Below are 14,486 nucleotides of genomic sequence, written 5' to 3' on the forward strand. Positions count from 1 at the left end.
GAAGTTTTGGGTAATTATCATATAGTCCAGGTAGCTCATGACTACGCACTTTCAATGGTGTGCAGCATCTGAGAATGATTCCTGCATAGGCCGTTCTTTGCTCATGGAGGTGTGAAGGGGAGTCCATGTCTATTTTTTGCTGTGGTCTTATTTGCTTTGTATTCCTACTACTGTACTTTTGTCCCTATAATCTGTTTGAAACAGATACCTGTGTTTGAAAAAGTGCTTTTTTTCTTTTTCCCTTTTTTTGTTCTAAAACCCTTAAGAATTTGTACGCCAACCTTTTCTCTCCTTTTTTTTTAAAGCTTTTTTTATCTTATTTTGTTTATACATCTGGTTTGCTAGGTTAGTTTGATTAGTTGTGGATTTTCCTCATTTGGGTAGGACTTTAGTTCATTGGTGGATGTCATTTTAATTGCTATTTAATTCTACCTTTGGAGGGAACATTGAGTGGGGAAAAAAAAGAGTGGTCAGGTGTTTTGGTAGTTGTTACACATTTTCCCTGAGTTTCATATATTGTATTTTCAGTTGCATGATATCTTTTAGCATTATACCATCTGACTTGTTCTTTTTAAAAATATTAATCTCATGTATGTAAATGCCCTTTTCAAAATTAAATACCACAGTGTGGATGCTTGATCTTTCAAGAACGATTTATCTAAATACATGTAGCCACTGGCACAGGGTAGTTCTCCAAGTAGCAAAGTTTTGGACCAGATTCTTCTCATACCTCAGGGTCAAGGCAGAAGTTGCATGATATATTGTCCCACTTGAAGTGTTTTTCTTCCTCTTGTTGTCCATTTTAAAACTTTCAGGATGCTTGAGTTGAGAGATGTGTGGTTCTTCGAAGCATCACAAATGCATTATTTCAGGATTTGGGGTTGGTTGCGGCTAAATGAGAGTGTTAAAACTTGCAGGCTCCTGCCATTACCTCCCCATTCCTCAGTCTCCTGGCAGCACTCATCCCAGGGGCTGTCAGGTGTGCATCCTGCAGGTTGGTGTGATGCTCCGCTCTGGCTCACCAGCAGCTGCTGGATCTCATTAAATGGGTGCTGGACTGCCTCCAAAGCCTGTGCTTGCTTTACAGTACGCTACAGTATTGCAGCCCTGTTTCTCCCTCATCCAATTTGCTCATTCTCTGCACCCTTGAAAGTGTGGATTCTCCCTCTGCCTTCGTTAGGTGAATTTTGAATACCCATTTCTAAACTTGAAGGTGACCACCCCACCTCACAGATCCCCTTTTTTCTACTTCCAGCTTCCTATTACTGAGTAAAGTTACTTTTGCTTAATTGCTCCCGGCACATCTGTTCTCCACTGTGCATGCAGTGACAGCTGGGGGTATATGAGGCCATCATGGGCTGATAAAAGGAAGTGTTGGAGAGTAGTTTCTTCTTATAGAAAATTTCCTCCCCTGCCCCTAAATGTGTTTCCAAGAATGAGAAGCTGGAAAACATGATTCTGAAGCTACTGAAATTGGGAGTGAGTGAAAGGAACAGCACACAAAAAATTTGCGGAGAGAGAAACAGAGTAGTTCATTTTTGCATTCTGATTTGATTTTACTGCTTTCCCTGTAAAGAGGATTAGAATGAAAACCATCTAAAGACGTACTTTTTTTGTTGCATTGCTTGAAATCCAGCTATATTCTTCTGGCCCTGTTAATGATTACAGTTGAGAAGGGAGATAAGAGATAATATAAGATATAGTCTCCTGTAGTTAGTCATACAAGCATCATGTGCTGATGTATTGTAGATTTTATTTTCCCTTATTTGATGAAAGGCATCATTGGAAATAGGGACTGATTTGTCTCCTTAGTGGAGCAGTTTGTATGTTTCTGACATATGGAGTGGCTTTATGGTGTTCTGGTACTAAAAACTAGCCTGTGAAATGTTCACTTTCTGCTGTAAGCCCTTAGGCAACATGGTTATGATTTGCTGTCACACAGGAGACTGTTTATGCCAGTAAATTTGAGTGAAGTTTTGTGCTAAAAAGTAATGTGACAGCTATAACTTCCATTTCTCTTCATAGGCCAACCAGACCTGCTACAGTCTGTTAACCAGTTGTGTTGTATTGTGTAAACGGGTGTGTTTTCTTGAAGTCATTCTCTCTCTCGAAATCAAATAGGCAGCTTGGGGAGGCAGAAAAATTTTAAAGGAGGTTATTAACTGCTCTGTTATTTTGCATGCAGTTTAAATAACATTTTCCTCTTAAAGTGGTCATCTTTAATACATATTAAAGCCTCATCCACAGCTTCTCTATTAAGTCTTTAATGTGTTCTTCCAGAAGAAATGAGAGGAGCTTGAGCTTTGCTCTGATGAAGGCCACGATGCTTTTGGTTTCTAAAGATGGAGTGTGGGGGTGGCAATTTGCTCATGGAGCATGAAAGCATTTAGTTCTTTCCCTGCAGAATCTCCTGCAAGAGAGAACGCCTGTACACACAACACATGCAAAAAAATTTGAGCTGGAGGGCTGTTGATGAAGACTCTCCTCTAAAATTAAAGACTTGGTTATTTGAATATTGTTCAGAAAGGAGCCTAGTAACACACTGAGCTTTTAAAATCATTGTAAATATTTAAAACTTGCAGAGCTGTAGCTGCGGAAACACGGATCATGATTTTCACAAATGAGAAGGAAAACCCTTAAAAATAAAGGATTTTTAAATTTTATGGTGGTTTTTTTTTTTTTTTTAATAACCAAATCCAGGGGTGGGGGTGGGGGAAAGGAAAAGCTTTGAAGTCTCTGAGATCTTTTCCCTGAGGTCAGAAGTTTCTGGTGATGTAACATACAATACAGACTAAGCCTTCACTTATCAAGGTTAAAGTTGACGGAGCTTGTATGAACTTGTCAATCATAGGAAGCAGGCAAAAACAAGCCAGCTGTTGTGAGGCATGGCTTTGAAAATCCTCTGTGTTACAGTAAATGAGACGCAGAGGTTGAGACAGATTCAGTTCTGCGAGGCTTTCAAACTGGCTGGCACGTTTGCAAGGATGCAAAGCTCACGTATCCAGTGAATATGGCTAAAAAGCTGTAAATCCTGGTAAGATTGTCTTGTCTTTAGTGTTAAAGCCTGAGAGAAGTGTGTGCCTTATTTACCTTTTTTGGTCAGCTCTGAGCAGAAATTAGCAGTATTAATTCATACAGTATTTCTTTTGTTCTTCAGGTCTTTGAGCACAGGCTGCATCTTCTGTCCCTATCAGCAGAAGCTACAGTAGCAAATTAGAAACGATGCAATGTGTAGCACAAGATTTTATTTTGCCTAGTGTAATCGACTGCTCTGTTTGCTGATGGGTTGTGAGAATAGGGGGAAAAAACGTGAGTTAAAACCAGCTAAGATGTTCTGTGTGCATATGCTCGCACACACGCGCTGTTTTTAGCAGCTTTTGTTTTCACAGTTGGCATCATGCACACCGGAATTAGAAGGCAGTGCCTTTCGAAAATACTTGTTTTCTGGACTGAGGGCTGCAGTGCCGTTGTTGTGGCTCAGGGTGCCAGGCTCGGGGTTCCTCTCGGCTAGGGGTGGTGCGAGAGCTTTTCATCTTGTTATTTTCCTGGCAAGCCTGTTACTGTGAGTGCAGGCTTGCACGAAGACCTTTTCCACAGCAGCAGGAGCTATTAGCTGGGAGTGTAAGAGAATTGGATGTGACTATTGGAAGCAAGCGGTGAGTGTGGCTCTAAGTGAAAAGATGGCTATTGAAATGTGTGCATATGCATGCTAATTAATTTAAATAACTGGTTTAGGATTTTTTTCCTTTAGAGATGAGCTGTGTTCATTTTGTGCCTGCCGGAGAAACCCAGGTGACCTAGCTGTTATTCTCATTTTATAGCTTTTCTTCTGTTACCTAATTTTTGTTCAGCTGCAAGCAGCTGTTTTCAGTAGCAATAGCAACAGCATATCAGGAAAAAAAATAAATGAAAAAGAATCAAAGGAATGGTGACTGGAATGTAGGGGGTTTTTTAGTAAATGGATAAAACAATCATTCTTCTTTGACCTTTTTTTAATGTGACTGTGATTTCCTTGTTAGCAGTGCTGGAAAGTATTGTCTTTTGTCTCTGCAATGGTTGCCATTTGTGTAATATGATGGCTCTCGTTATACTGTTGGGATATTCTGATGATTGAATTCGGTGTGTAAGTACAGAACACATTAACTGGTTGACTTAAGTAAGTAGACGTCATTTTAATTCCATGCAGGTAATCCCCTGTGTACTAGGACAGGCATGCTATAGATAATTTTTATGGCTGTATTCCTACTTGCTTTATCTTTTATCATTTATTTTTGATGTGCAGTAGAATGGAGGAGGGGCTTTTGTGTTCTGAACTAAGGAAAGGAAAACATCCCTCCCTCTGCCCTTTCCCACAAGATTCTTCCCTTCTGCATAAAGGCCCCTGTGCTGCTCTAAGAAATTTAATTTTAATTGGATTTGATTTTTATTGTGGGTCCATGCTTTTTGCTGTTACCCATGACTGACTGGCCTACATCCATCCATCAACATAACTTTGTTTAGGTACTGCAGAATTAGAGTGTGTCTGTTGAATTTATTTCTGATTTTCGTGGGGAGAGGGGTAACATTTTTAGAGAGAGAGAATGAGAGATGAAAACATTGCCATGTGCATGTTACCATGCAGGCAGGGGAGGAGAGAAATTCTGGTGGGATTGACGGACTTGCAAGCTGTTATCATATTTCACTCTGTGATAAAGCCAGGTGATAATGCAAGGGTTGTTAAGCTAGAGTGACACTTTGCTTTTTCACATTGGGTGCAACAACTAAGCTGTATTTAGTGGGACTGACTAAACAGATAGCTGCCATTGAGGTGCAGATAATGTTAACAGCCATTCACAGACAGAATTGAAAAACCAAGACTCACATCGTGATAAATGTGTTGTGGTGTAACAGTGATGTGCCATGGGATATACTTTATGAAATATCTTGCTGGTTTTGTACCTTCAGTTGTCTTCTGAAGTATATCAGGCCTTTTTTCTTTTTCTTTCTTTCTTTCTTTCTTTCTTTCTTTCGAAAGAGAAAGCATTCTCTCATCATTCAGCATTCATTATTGTTTTCATCTTAGCTTGTGCTTTGGGTTTAGGACCGTTTGCTTCAGTAGTGCGTCTTGGATGGTAGTTGCCATCATCTGTCTCTTCAGACCAAGGCAGTGAACAGCTCTACTTCTTTGTAGTGGCTTATGTGCTGTGCATGACTGTTAGGGTACAACCATCATGGTCATTAAATTACCTGGTTTATAGAGGGTCCTTTATTCTTTGCATTTGTCTTTGAAGATTTCTAACTAGTTTCATAGCCCAAGTTACCATTTAGAATCTTTGGAATATGCTTCATGTGTCACTATCTGATGAGTAGTGTGTGCTGTACTGGCTCAGTAGTAGTGATAGTAGATACCAGTGGTTCATTTTTCTGATGAACACTCTAATATAATTACCCCAGTCCTGGGTTTCTACATTGTGGTGGTGTGCTGTCAGTGTCTCCTTGGCATTGCAATACTGAAACCAATTTAAGGGCTTCAAAACCTTTGGGGTCCTGGAGCCTTTGAAAGAAGAAGACATGTGGGACTCAGATAAGGATTGAGATACCTAATAAAAGTGAGATGTCTACATGCAAGTGAAGTGCTGACTCGAGTTATAATCCGTAGAGAACTTGGGTGTGATTCTAAGTTGGCTAAACAGTTGGCTAAACACAGGTGTCTAGTGAGACCTGAGATAGCCCAGCATATCCCACTTGGCTTCCAACTGCCACCTCTTAGGGGAACTGATGCCTTTGAATCTTTAAAGTTTCTGAAATTGTAGGAAAACCTATGTTGTTGTTTCAAGCAGACCTATACTGTTTAGAAGAAACTACCCATTTTTGTGGACCATTGCAGAAGTGCTTTTGGATCCCACTGTGCCAAGTGCCAGGCAAATACACAATGAAAACATAGTTTCAGCACATAAAGTTTGTAGCTGAAAAAGTAACATATTGGCAAGGGTTGTGCCTATAAACAGGATTTTGTCATATGCAAAGACGGTATTTCACAATTGCTTTAAGCCACATAATTATCTGTTTCAAGCCAGGTCAGGTCCTTGATCCAGTTTTATATAGGGCTGTACAGTTGTACTGCTAGTACAATGGAGAGAGTGGGAAGACAAAACTCAAAATGGCCTAACAAGGAGACAGCCTCTTCTGGCAAAATACCTGCATGAGGTCACTCTAAAGGGACTGCAAAACTTTGGCCTTGATTTTGAGGGTGTTTTTGTTATTGTAGAGTGAGGACTTTTATGGAGGAGTCATACTCAGGTATGAAGATGAAGGCCTTTTTCCAATGTAGCTTGTAGTTCTTGAGAAGGAATTTAAGTTAAATGAGAAACAGCCACTCCATTTGCTCTCTTTTGCCAGTGAGTTAGTGCAGGACACATTGTTGCTTACATAACTGTACTTATGTTTTATGGTGAAACTTTTGCACAGGGGTCAGGTCTTTAACAAATGATACATTTTTCAAATGTTGGCTAATGCATTTTTGCAAAGCTTATCTGGTCTGCTATTTTGAAGTTGGAGTGTCTTGTGGCACTGTTTGGGTTGGCCTGAAGCATTGTCAAGAAATTGTAAATCAGACAGATAAGAATCAGACACATTGAGTTGATTGAAGTCACTTTCATTTATTGAGGTATGACATTCAATCAAATCATTCTACCTCTGTCTAGATTTAGTCAAATCCTGAGTATGGGGCAAATGAAGGAAGTGGTTTGGGGTTGTTTTTTATGGCAACCAAAAATGTTATTCTTCTGATAGGCATCTATACATAATGATTCATTTTTGTAATTGCCCATTGACTCCGCTGGCAGGCTCCTATTAATGTGTGTGTGTATATGTACATATATATAGTTTAACTTTCATGTAAGAACTTACATTGCTGTTACCTGTCTCTGGTTTGTTAGAATAACCTGTTGTATTATTGCTTGGGAGCCTTGGGGTGTCCAGACTGGGGATGAGACTTTGGAGGGTTTTTTTCCCAGCTTAGTGTTTATTTGACCTTTACATTTCGGTCTTGAGCATGTATGCCCCAGGCTAGTGGAGCCAGAAGGAAACAGAGTACTTGTCCATTTAGATAGAAAATACTTAGTGCCAGTATGGAGATGCACATTCCCACCCCCATGGCAGTAGGTGGTGGTGGTGTGCTGGGTGACTGTGGCCATTGCGTGTAACATGTGAGCTACAGAGCAGAATTCTTCCCATGCTTACCTGACCCATGAGTGCAGAGCCTCTTGTCTCTCCACACAGACCCCCTCTGGGAATGCTGAGCCCTTTTCTAAATGAGAGATTCTCAAAAATGTGGAGGACTGGTTTGTGTAATGAAGCAATGCCTTCTTTTCTGTTAAAAGCATACATTGGTTTTCTGCCCTCCATCATTTAGATATGGAGGCTCCTATAGTTAAATAGGAAAAGCAGATGCAGTAAAAAAGGTTCATGTTAGACTCCTGTACTAGACTCACCCTTAGTGAATACCACTTTGTATCAACAAAGACTCTTAATTACACTTCCTTTACAGTTCAGGCTGAGTGGTGTAAGTTGTCTGACAGTCAAAGCTGTAATGTTGTGGCGTGCCAGGGGTGGAGAATCTGGTGTGAACTTTCCTAGTTCTGTTGCTTCACAAAGGCTCTTGCATTTGGGAAATTGTGGCATTGTATTAGGGGGATGGGGGAGATTTGGGTTTGAAGATAACTAAGAGTTTAATGTTTTTGATGTTGACTAGTTTGTTATCTAGAATGAAAATAGTAATTAAGTCAATTGTCATATTTTCAGATTACTTAAAACTCTTCTGTCTCTCTCACTTTGTGATGCTTGGTTATAAATGATAAATTCCTTTCAGTGGTATGTTATCCTTGCATAATCCTATGAGCCTCATTTCCAAACCAGCTGTATTCTGGGCACATTATTACATGATGCACCAACAGATGTAAAGCAGCTTAGTGGACTTCTTGGTATTGATAATAATGTAACACCTTTACAGGTTCTTGCCACTGTGTTCTCCTGGGGCTTGAAGCTTGTTTTCTTTTCCTCCTTTCTGAACAGTAAGCTTGAATCTCTCCAAAATAATGTGATAAGCATGTTTTGCATGAGGACCCACTCACACTGAATGCAACAGTGTTGAATGTAGCTACCACTTTTCCTCAGATCTGTTATCTGTGGCACTGCAAAACTTTTGATTAATTTTGTGGAAGCTATATGAAGACACGTGTAATCTCTGAATTGCATCTCCATGTTTCCAAATGTGGCATCTCTGAATTTCTCTGTGCTGTAATTCTTTATTTCCTTTTGCTCAGTTTTGGAAGGTGACAGGACTACTAAAGCATTCATTGCTTCTGAGCCAGGGTAATATTATATATATATTTATGTATATATTTATATATGTATGTACCAATATATTGGTTACATGTTTTGGATATACAGATGTGTCAAATCAGTGGTGTACTCTGTCCTGTTTGCTTCCACCAGCACTCCCACTCCCGATGTGCATGCAAAATTCATAGTATACTTTGCAAATTGGCTGAGGTAATGCATGCGATTGATGTCTTTGAGACATTTTGTGCCATGCCCTTGATTCTTCTGTGCACTTGAGTGCATCTGTTACCTTGTCTTATGTTATGGCTTATGGATGTGAAGATGAATAGGGAGGCCTGAAGAATTTTTGCACGGGTTAACTAGAAGAAAATTATGCTCTTCATGGGTTATGTTGATAATGAAAAATGCTGATTATAACACAATATTTCATACTTAAGGCCTACAATCTTCATCTGGTAAATATTTCCATTACAATTAGTGGAGCTATTTACAGGTCTGGTTCTGTTTACATTGAACTAGGGGAAACCAGCTGACTCTTTAAATGCCACACAACCAAATCTGAATAGTGTTGTCTTTATGGCCGTTTATACAATTTTTTACTTCATGAAACTGTCCTTCATCTAGTGTTAAAATACGATTCAATAAATACTGATTTGTAAAACAGAATTGACTCTGAATTTGTCAGATGACTTGAAATTGTCTGAACCAACTGCTCTTAGGTAAGAGCAATATGAAGAGACCTGAATGTCAACAACACTAATCTCCTCATTCATGTTAAATTGAAAATTTACCTATTAAATTCGAATGTTAAGATTTAACATTTCACATGAGAGAGAGAGAGAGAGAGAGACTGTGTATGTGACTTTTCAGGAATCCATGTCTAATCAGTTGTCTTTCCATAATACTTAATTTTAAATATTTGTTTTAATTTAATTAAAATAGTAATGCAGTGTGTAATTACTCCATTTTTCTTTCTTCTTGAATTTATAATAGATTTTAGGCTATTAGTTATTTTATGTGCTTTTATCTCAAAATTTGTTTTCCTACACACTGGTGTTAACTGCCTGTAGATATTCTCAAAACTGGTGCAGTGATATTAATAAGATATTTACATTGAAAATTCAAGTCTGGGAAAGATGTCTCTTTCACAGTCCCCTCAAAAGAAAGCTTGGGCTTTGCAGTCTACTATTTAAAAATACAGAGACCAGTGCTGTCAGTAGCATAAATGATATTAGTAGCTCTCTGAAGCCTTTTACTTCTTTGTTGCAGCTTTTCTAAGCTCACAGTGTCTCTCCAGCCTCCTTTAAGCAGAGAGCAAACCTGTCTCCTCTTGGGGCTCCAGAGGTACTTTTTTTTACTGCCTTCTATTTCTTTCCCAATTTGTCTTTATCTGGTGAGCACAAATGTACTACCTGTTTTGTGGCAAACTACAAGCCTGGAGCTGCAAAAGCCTGTCTCCTGACTAGAGAAGCAGAGAGTGTAAAATTAGAATAAACCCAGAAGTATTTTTAAAATAAGGCCTTTTTGGCTGTTGTTTGTCATTTGTGCTGACAGGGTAAAAGAGGTTCAAGTTTAAAATAAGGAAAATACTATCTTTTCTAAATTTCCTTTTCTGCCTTAGTTTCAGGAGATACTAATTTTCCATTTCCCATTTTTCTAGCTTTAGCAAACATTTTGTTTGCACTTGTTTCATTTTTCAGCAGTTATACAAAAATTCAACCTCCAGATTCATAATTAAAGTTCATGATATTCAATTCACATTTAAAAATTCACATTAAAAATTACAGTGGAGTAATTAATTTTGCACTTAGGTAAGAAACTTGTTTTCCACGCTTTGTTACTGACTCCAGAGCAAAAAGAGAATTAAATTTTAGTATTAGGATTTCTCTTCTGGAGACAGCTTTATTTTCTACCAACATTTGGACATTTGACTGTGCCACAGGAGATGTGCTGTGCATTTGACTAAGCTGTGCACACTGCAGTGCCTCGGGTTACCTGAAGGTTGTGTCGCGTCCTGTGGTGCTCCATACCCTAATTTAGCCTGACATTATGTTTAGACTCATCACATTAGATTAGGTACACTGTGTGTTCCCATACACGAGAGGATGTTTCTGTGCTGTTCAATTACCATAGATTGGAGGAATTGGTGTTAAATTTTGGATATGATCTCAGTGTTTAGGCTTCCTGGGTTGGGGTGGTGGCCTTACTCTGAAGGAAGTAAATCAGCAGCATACTAACAATGTGTTCTTTTCTCTAGGCAAACTGACACTGGGGCCCTAAGGGAAAACTCACGAGAGAAGAGGGATCAGCTGGACCAGAATTTAGGCCACAAGTGGAAGGCATCTGTCAGACCTTTGCACGTGCAAGAACCTGCAGTTCTGCCTCACGAGGGTCGGGGCAGGTCTGGGACATTGCCCAGTGATTACCGATACTCTCAGGAAAACGTGAGCGAGAAGAGCAAAGATCGTAGCCTGCCTCATCTCACCTGCTCTGAGCCACAGACCTTGAACGAGAACCACTCCTGTCTCTCCCGGGGCAAAGGAGAGGAAAACCATAGGATAGAACCAGTGCTGCTGAACAAGAAGCGTGGACCTGCTCCTCAGAGGCCACCACCACCTAAAATAGATAAATACAGGCGACCAGACAATTCTGCACCATCACTTGGCACCTCTTCTGAATCTCTACTGGCAGCAGCCAGCCAGCCCTTTCTGTCCTCATCCCCCAGCTCTGCTGAAGTCTTTGCCAGTCACTCCTCTCTCTCTCAGAGTCCTGCAGCTTTCAATGGAAAACTGAAAAGTGCTAATCCACAGCAGCTCCAGCAAGTGTCATCCACAGAGAATGTTTGTCAGCACTTAGAAGAAAAAACTAACCTTAGGTCTGAGTCTTCCAAGTATCGGTATCTTCAAAATCCTGGCATGGAGTCATCAAGGTCCCCTTCTCCCCAGTTTGCACCACAGAAGCTCACTGATAAACCTCCTGTGTCTGTACAGGATGACAACCCAGCCAGGTACTAGATGTAACTCCTTTATTGTTTTATTAACACTTTTTGGGCAGTTAGACCTCATTAATGGTTGTCTGTTCATTTTCTTTACACATCCTTCGAAGTTCATTAAGAGTGAGCAATTGCAGCATGTCCTAAAGAGACCAAAGACTTGTGTGAAATTGCATTTGGTGCCATTTATGTCCTTCAACTGGTTCATGGTTTCTTTGGTTGACTACTGCTGCTCAGTTGTTACAGCTGATAGTAGAAAATGCAAGGGAAGGATTCTAAAGGATTTTCCACTGTAAGTCCAGGCAAAATCAGATTACCTGTTATCGTTTCCCCTACCCGAGTCTGTATATAAATATGAACCGGTGTAGGGACAAAGCTGATGTGGGAAGGGAAGCTGGATCCTTTGGGAGAACATCTGTTTTGAAATCACACACAGTAACACACACTGCCAAATCATGACTGTTTTTATGTTACTTTTACAATGAAATGTGGTACTCTGGGTAGTCTGCGAAGGGGTCCGCAGCACTTTGTGTTGACATGGACTGAAGACTCAGCACAAGATAAACTCAGAATTAGACAAACCAACTGAAATTAATTGGTTGCTGTGTCTGTCATATGCTGCTAACATCATGAAAGGTTATTCTCCCACAAGATAACAAACTCTTCCAGGAAGCTAAGGAATCTTGGTTTTAAATTTTTCAGCACTATAATTCATGGTTAAAGAATGAAAACAAAGCCTCTGAGCTGAATTTATGCAGAGGTTGCTTCCCTGAGAAGAAGTAGTTGGTGTAACTTTAATCTATTGTAAATGGTTGAACAGACTCAATCATGCTGTTTTCCAACATGCCTTATGACATAGAATACATGAATCACTTTTTTTTTCCTAAATAGGCCTTGATGTTTTTCCTTTTATAATTGGAGGAAAAAATGAGGTTTCATCCTGTTGCATTTTTAACATGAGGTAATAATATAATTTATAATGAAAAATGCAACATGTCATGTGAACCCTAGCATCCATGTGCTAAGGTAGCTGACAGTAATGACTTCCTTAATGTATTGCTTTGACTTCCTTAATGTATTGCTTTATGAATAGCTACTAAGGATGCATAGAAAGCTAATTGTATTTATCCTTCCTTTTTGCTAAGCTTTAATGTTGAAATGAGCACTGAGGTATACCTAATTGTATGCCCATATCTGAATGATAATATACTTACCCTGCAAGTCTTCTGATAACATTTAAAATTCTTAAGCCCAGACAGCTCTTGTCTCCATACAGTGTGTTGTCCTCGGTTCATAATTACATTACTCACTAAAACAGGTTTGGCCAAAAAGGACAGGCATGGGGGCCAAACCTCTGAACTTTCTATAAGGTATTTATTTCATATGTTTAAAATATGTTAAGTAGATTTACCTTAATATGCAGTTAATCTGATTGGGCTTATTATTTCTGTTGGCTCCTTGCATATGAGCTTTTGGACATGCTAGTTTGCATGCTGTGGGCAGCTAATGTTTGATGTCAGCATGGAGCTGGGTACTCTTCTTTAAGAAAGGTGTCTTGTTTATCAACAGGCCTAAGTGGGTGAGTGTGCAGGGTTTCCTGCAGCATTTTAGGTAGAACAGTGTGGTGTGGGGAAATAGTGGCGGTGTGCAGAACCCAGCTATTGCCAAAGACAACTGTTTAGCAATAACAAAGATGAAAAGAGTGCATCAGGATGTGTGTTTCAATAGATTTCCAGTAAACCTACACTCAGGTCAAGGAGTGACTGTGTTTGTGGTTGGGTTGAAGCTTTGAAATGTCCACAAACGAAGTTGCTGCAAGTCAGAATTTCGTGCTGCCTTTCCACAAAAGGAAAACCTTCAGAAATCAGGAGGATAGTGGTTGCAGAAACAGAATTTTTGAAGCACCTGGTGTTGAACTGTCTTTGCTCTTACTGAAATCAGTAAGAGCAAACTGAAATCAGTTGATTTGATGATGACTTAAGTATCTGGAAAATCTTTGACTAGGCTGAGAGGAATGCACTCAGAGTGTCAGAACAGATGCCAGGCATTTTAGGTGAAGAATTGCAGTCAGCTCACTTCTCTTCCAGTTGCCCCACACACATTTATGCACTCATCTTGTATTTCCCCCAAATTCCAAAGTGTTCCTCTTCACAGTCTGGTGGAGTTGAAAAGGTGTGGGCTTTATTTAAAAACAAGAAAAAGAAAGGGCTGGGGTGGTGTCAGGCCACTGCCCAGCTCTGCTGCAGTCAGGAGAGCCCACGTCTGCAGCCAGGGAGCTGGGTCTGATCAGTGGGCACAGGGGTGAGCTCTTTAAAATGACAGTCACCTTGAATGAAAACAACCTAACTGAAATGGAAATGGAGAGGTTCAGCATGAGCTGAAAAACCTGCCCCAAGTTTGGATTAGTATGCCAAAGTATGTCTGCAAATCACTTGTGAAAAGTAAATACCTACTGGGAGGCTGCACGTTCGTTCAGAGGCAAATATACCTTTAAAATACAAGATACAACTTCTGAAAAATATGAAGTCTAACAGATTCTGCTGTTACCAACAATCAAAAAGTATAAGCTTACTTTTAAGGAAAGTGACACACCCACACTTAGAGGAAAAGAGCTGTAGTATGTCTTGGTCACTTATCTGAAAGGCAGCAAGCTACTCAACCAGATGTAACTGGATATTTTAGCTAGTAGGCAATGTTCCTTTACTTGCTGTAAAGCTTCCAAACCCACATTATGACAATAATTTTAAACTTTCTGCAAACGCAGAACCACCAAACTAGACTTCAGTTTCGTATATGGTTTACATACAGTACAGATGCTTCTGTAATGTTATTTAACATGTTACTGTCCGATTTAAAAATTTGAGTTATCCTCCTCTTTAAATAGCTTTCCTTAGTGAATGGCTGAGATGGCCCTTTGTGCTATGCTCTACAGAATTTTTGCTATAAGCTTCCCTTAAAAGGAGTATCCAGAATTGTGAGTTATCCTCTTCAGTGGCTGGTTTTTCTTCTTTAAGTGGAAAACCAGGACACTATGGGGGGGTCTATTTATTCAACTTCTATATCATGTGTAATGTTATAAATACAGATTTTTTTTTAATCACATAATTAAATTCTGAATGATTTCCAGGTTTTCCATGTGTGATTATTTGTTATTCTTGTAGCTCAGCAAAGG

General features: G+C 39.6%; 1 protein-coding gene and 1 long non-coding RNA gene across 4 annotated transcripts in view; both read left to right on the top strand.

Moving 5' to 3' along the window:
• The window catches only part of SHROOM2 (shroom family member 2), a 123,716-nt gene that overhangs the window by 94,264 nt on the left and 14,966 nt on the right, over window positions 1-14,486 (top strand). For all 3 annotated transcript variants that reach the window (XM_027675146.1, XM_027675147.1, XM_027675148.1), the window contains one exon: window positions 10,580-11,329. In XM_027675146.1, the coding sequence (XP_027530947.1) occupies window positions 10,580-11,329 (750 nt within the window). The remainder of the gene's footprint in view (window positions 1-10,579; window positions 11,330-14,486) is intronic.
• On the top strand, window positions 2,746-8,318 carry LOC113963720. The gene is made up of 3 exons (XR_003532922.1): window positions 2,746-3,034; window positions 7,991-8,051; window positions 8,304-8,318. It is a non-coding gene; the product is annotated as an uncharacterized LOC113963720 (long non-coding RNA).

Source organism: Neopelma chrysocephalum, unplaced genomic scaffold (assembly GCF_003984885.1).
Source record: "Neopelma chrysocephalum unplaced genomic scaffold, ASM398488v2 Primary Assembly neopelma1_25, whole genome shotgun sequence".
Classification (NCBI taxonomy): domain Eukaryota; kingdom Metazoa; phylum Chordata; class Aves; order Passeriformes; family Pipridae; genus Neopelma; species Neopelma chrysocephalum.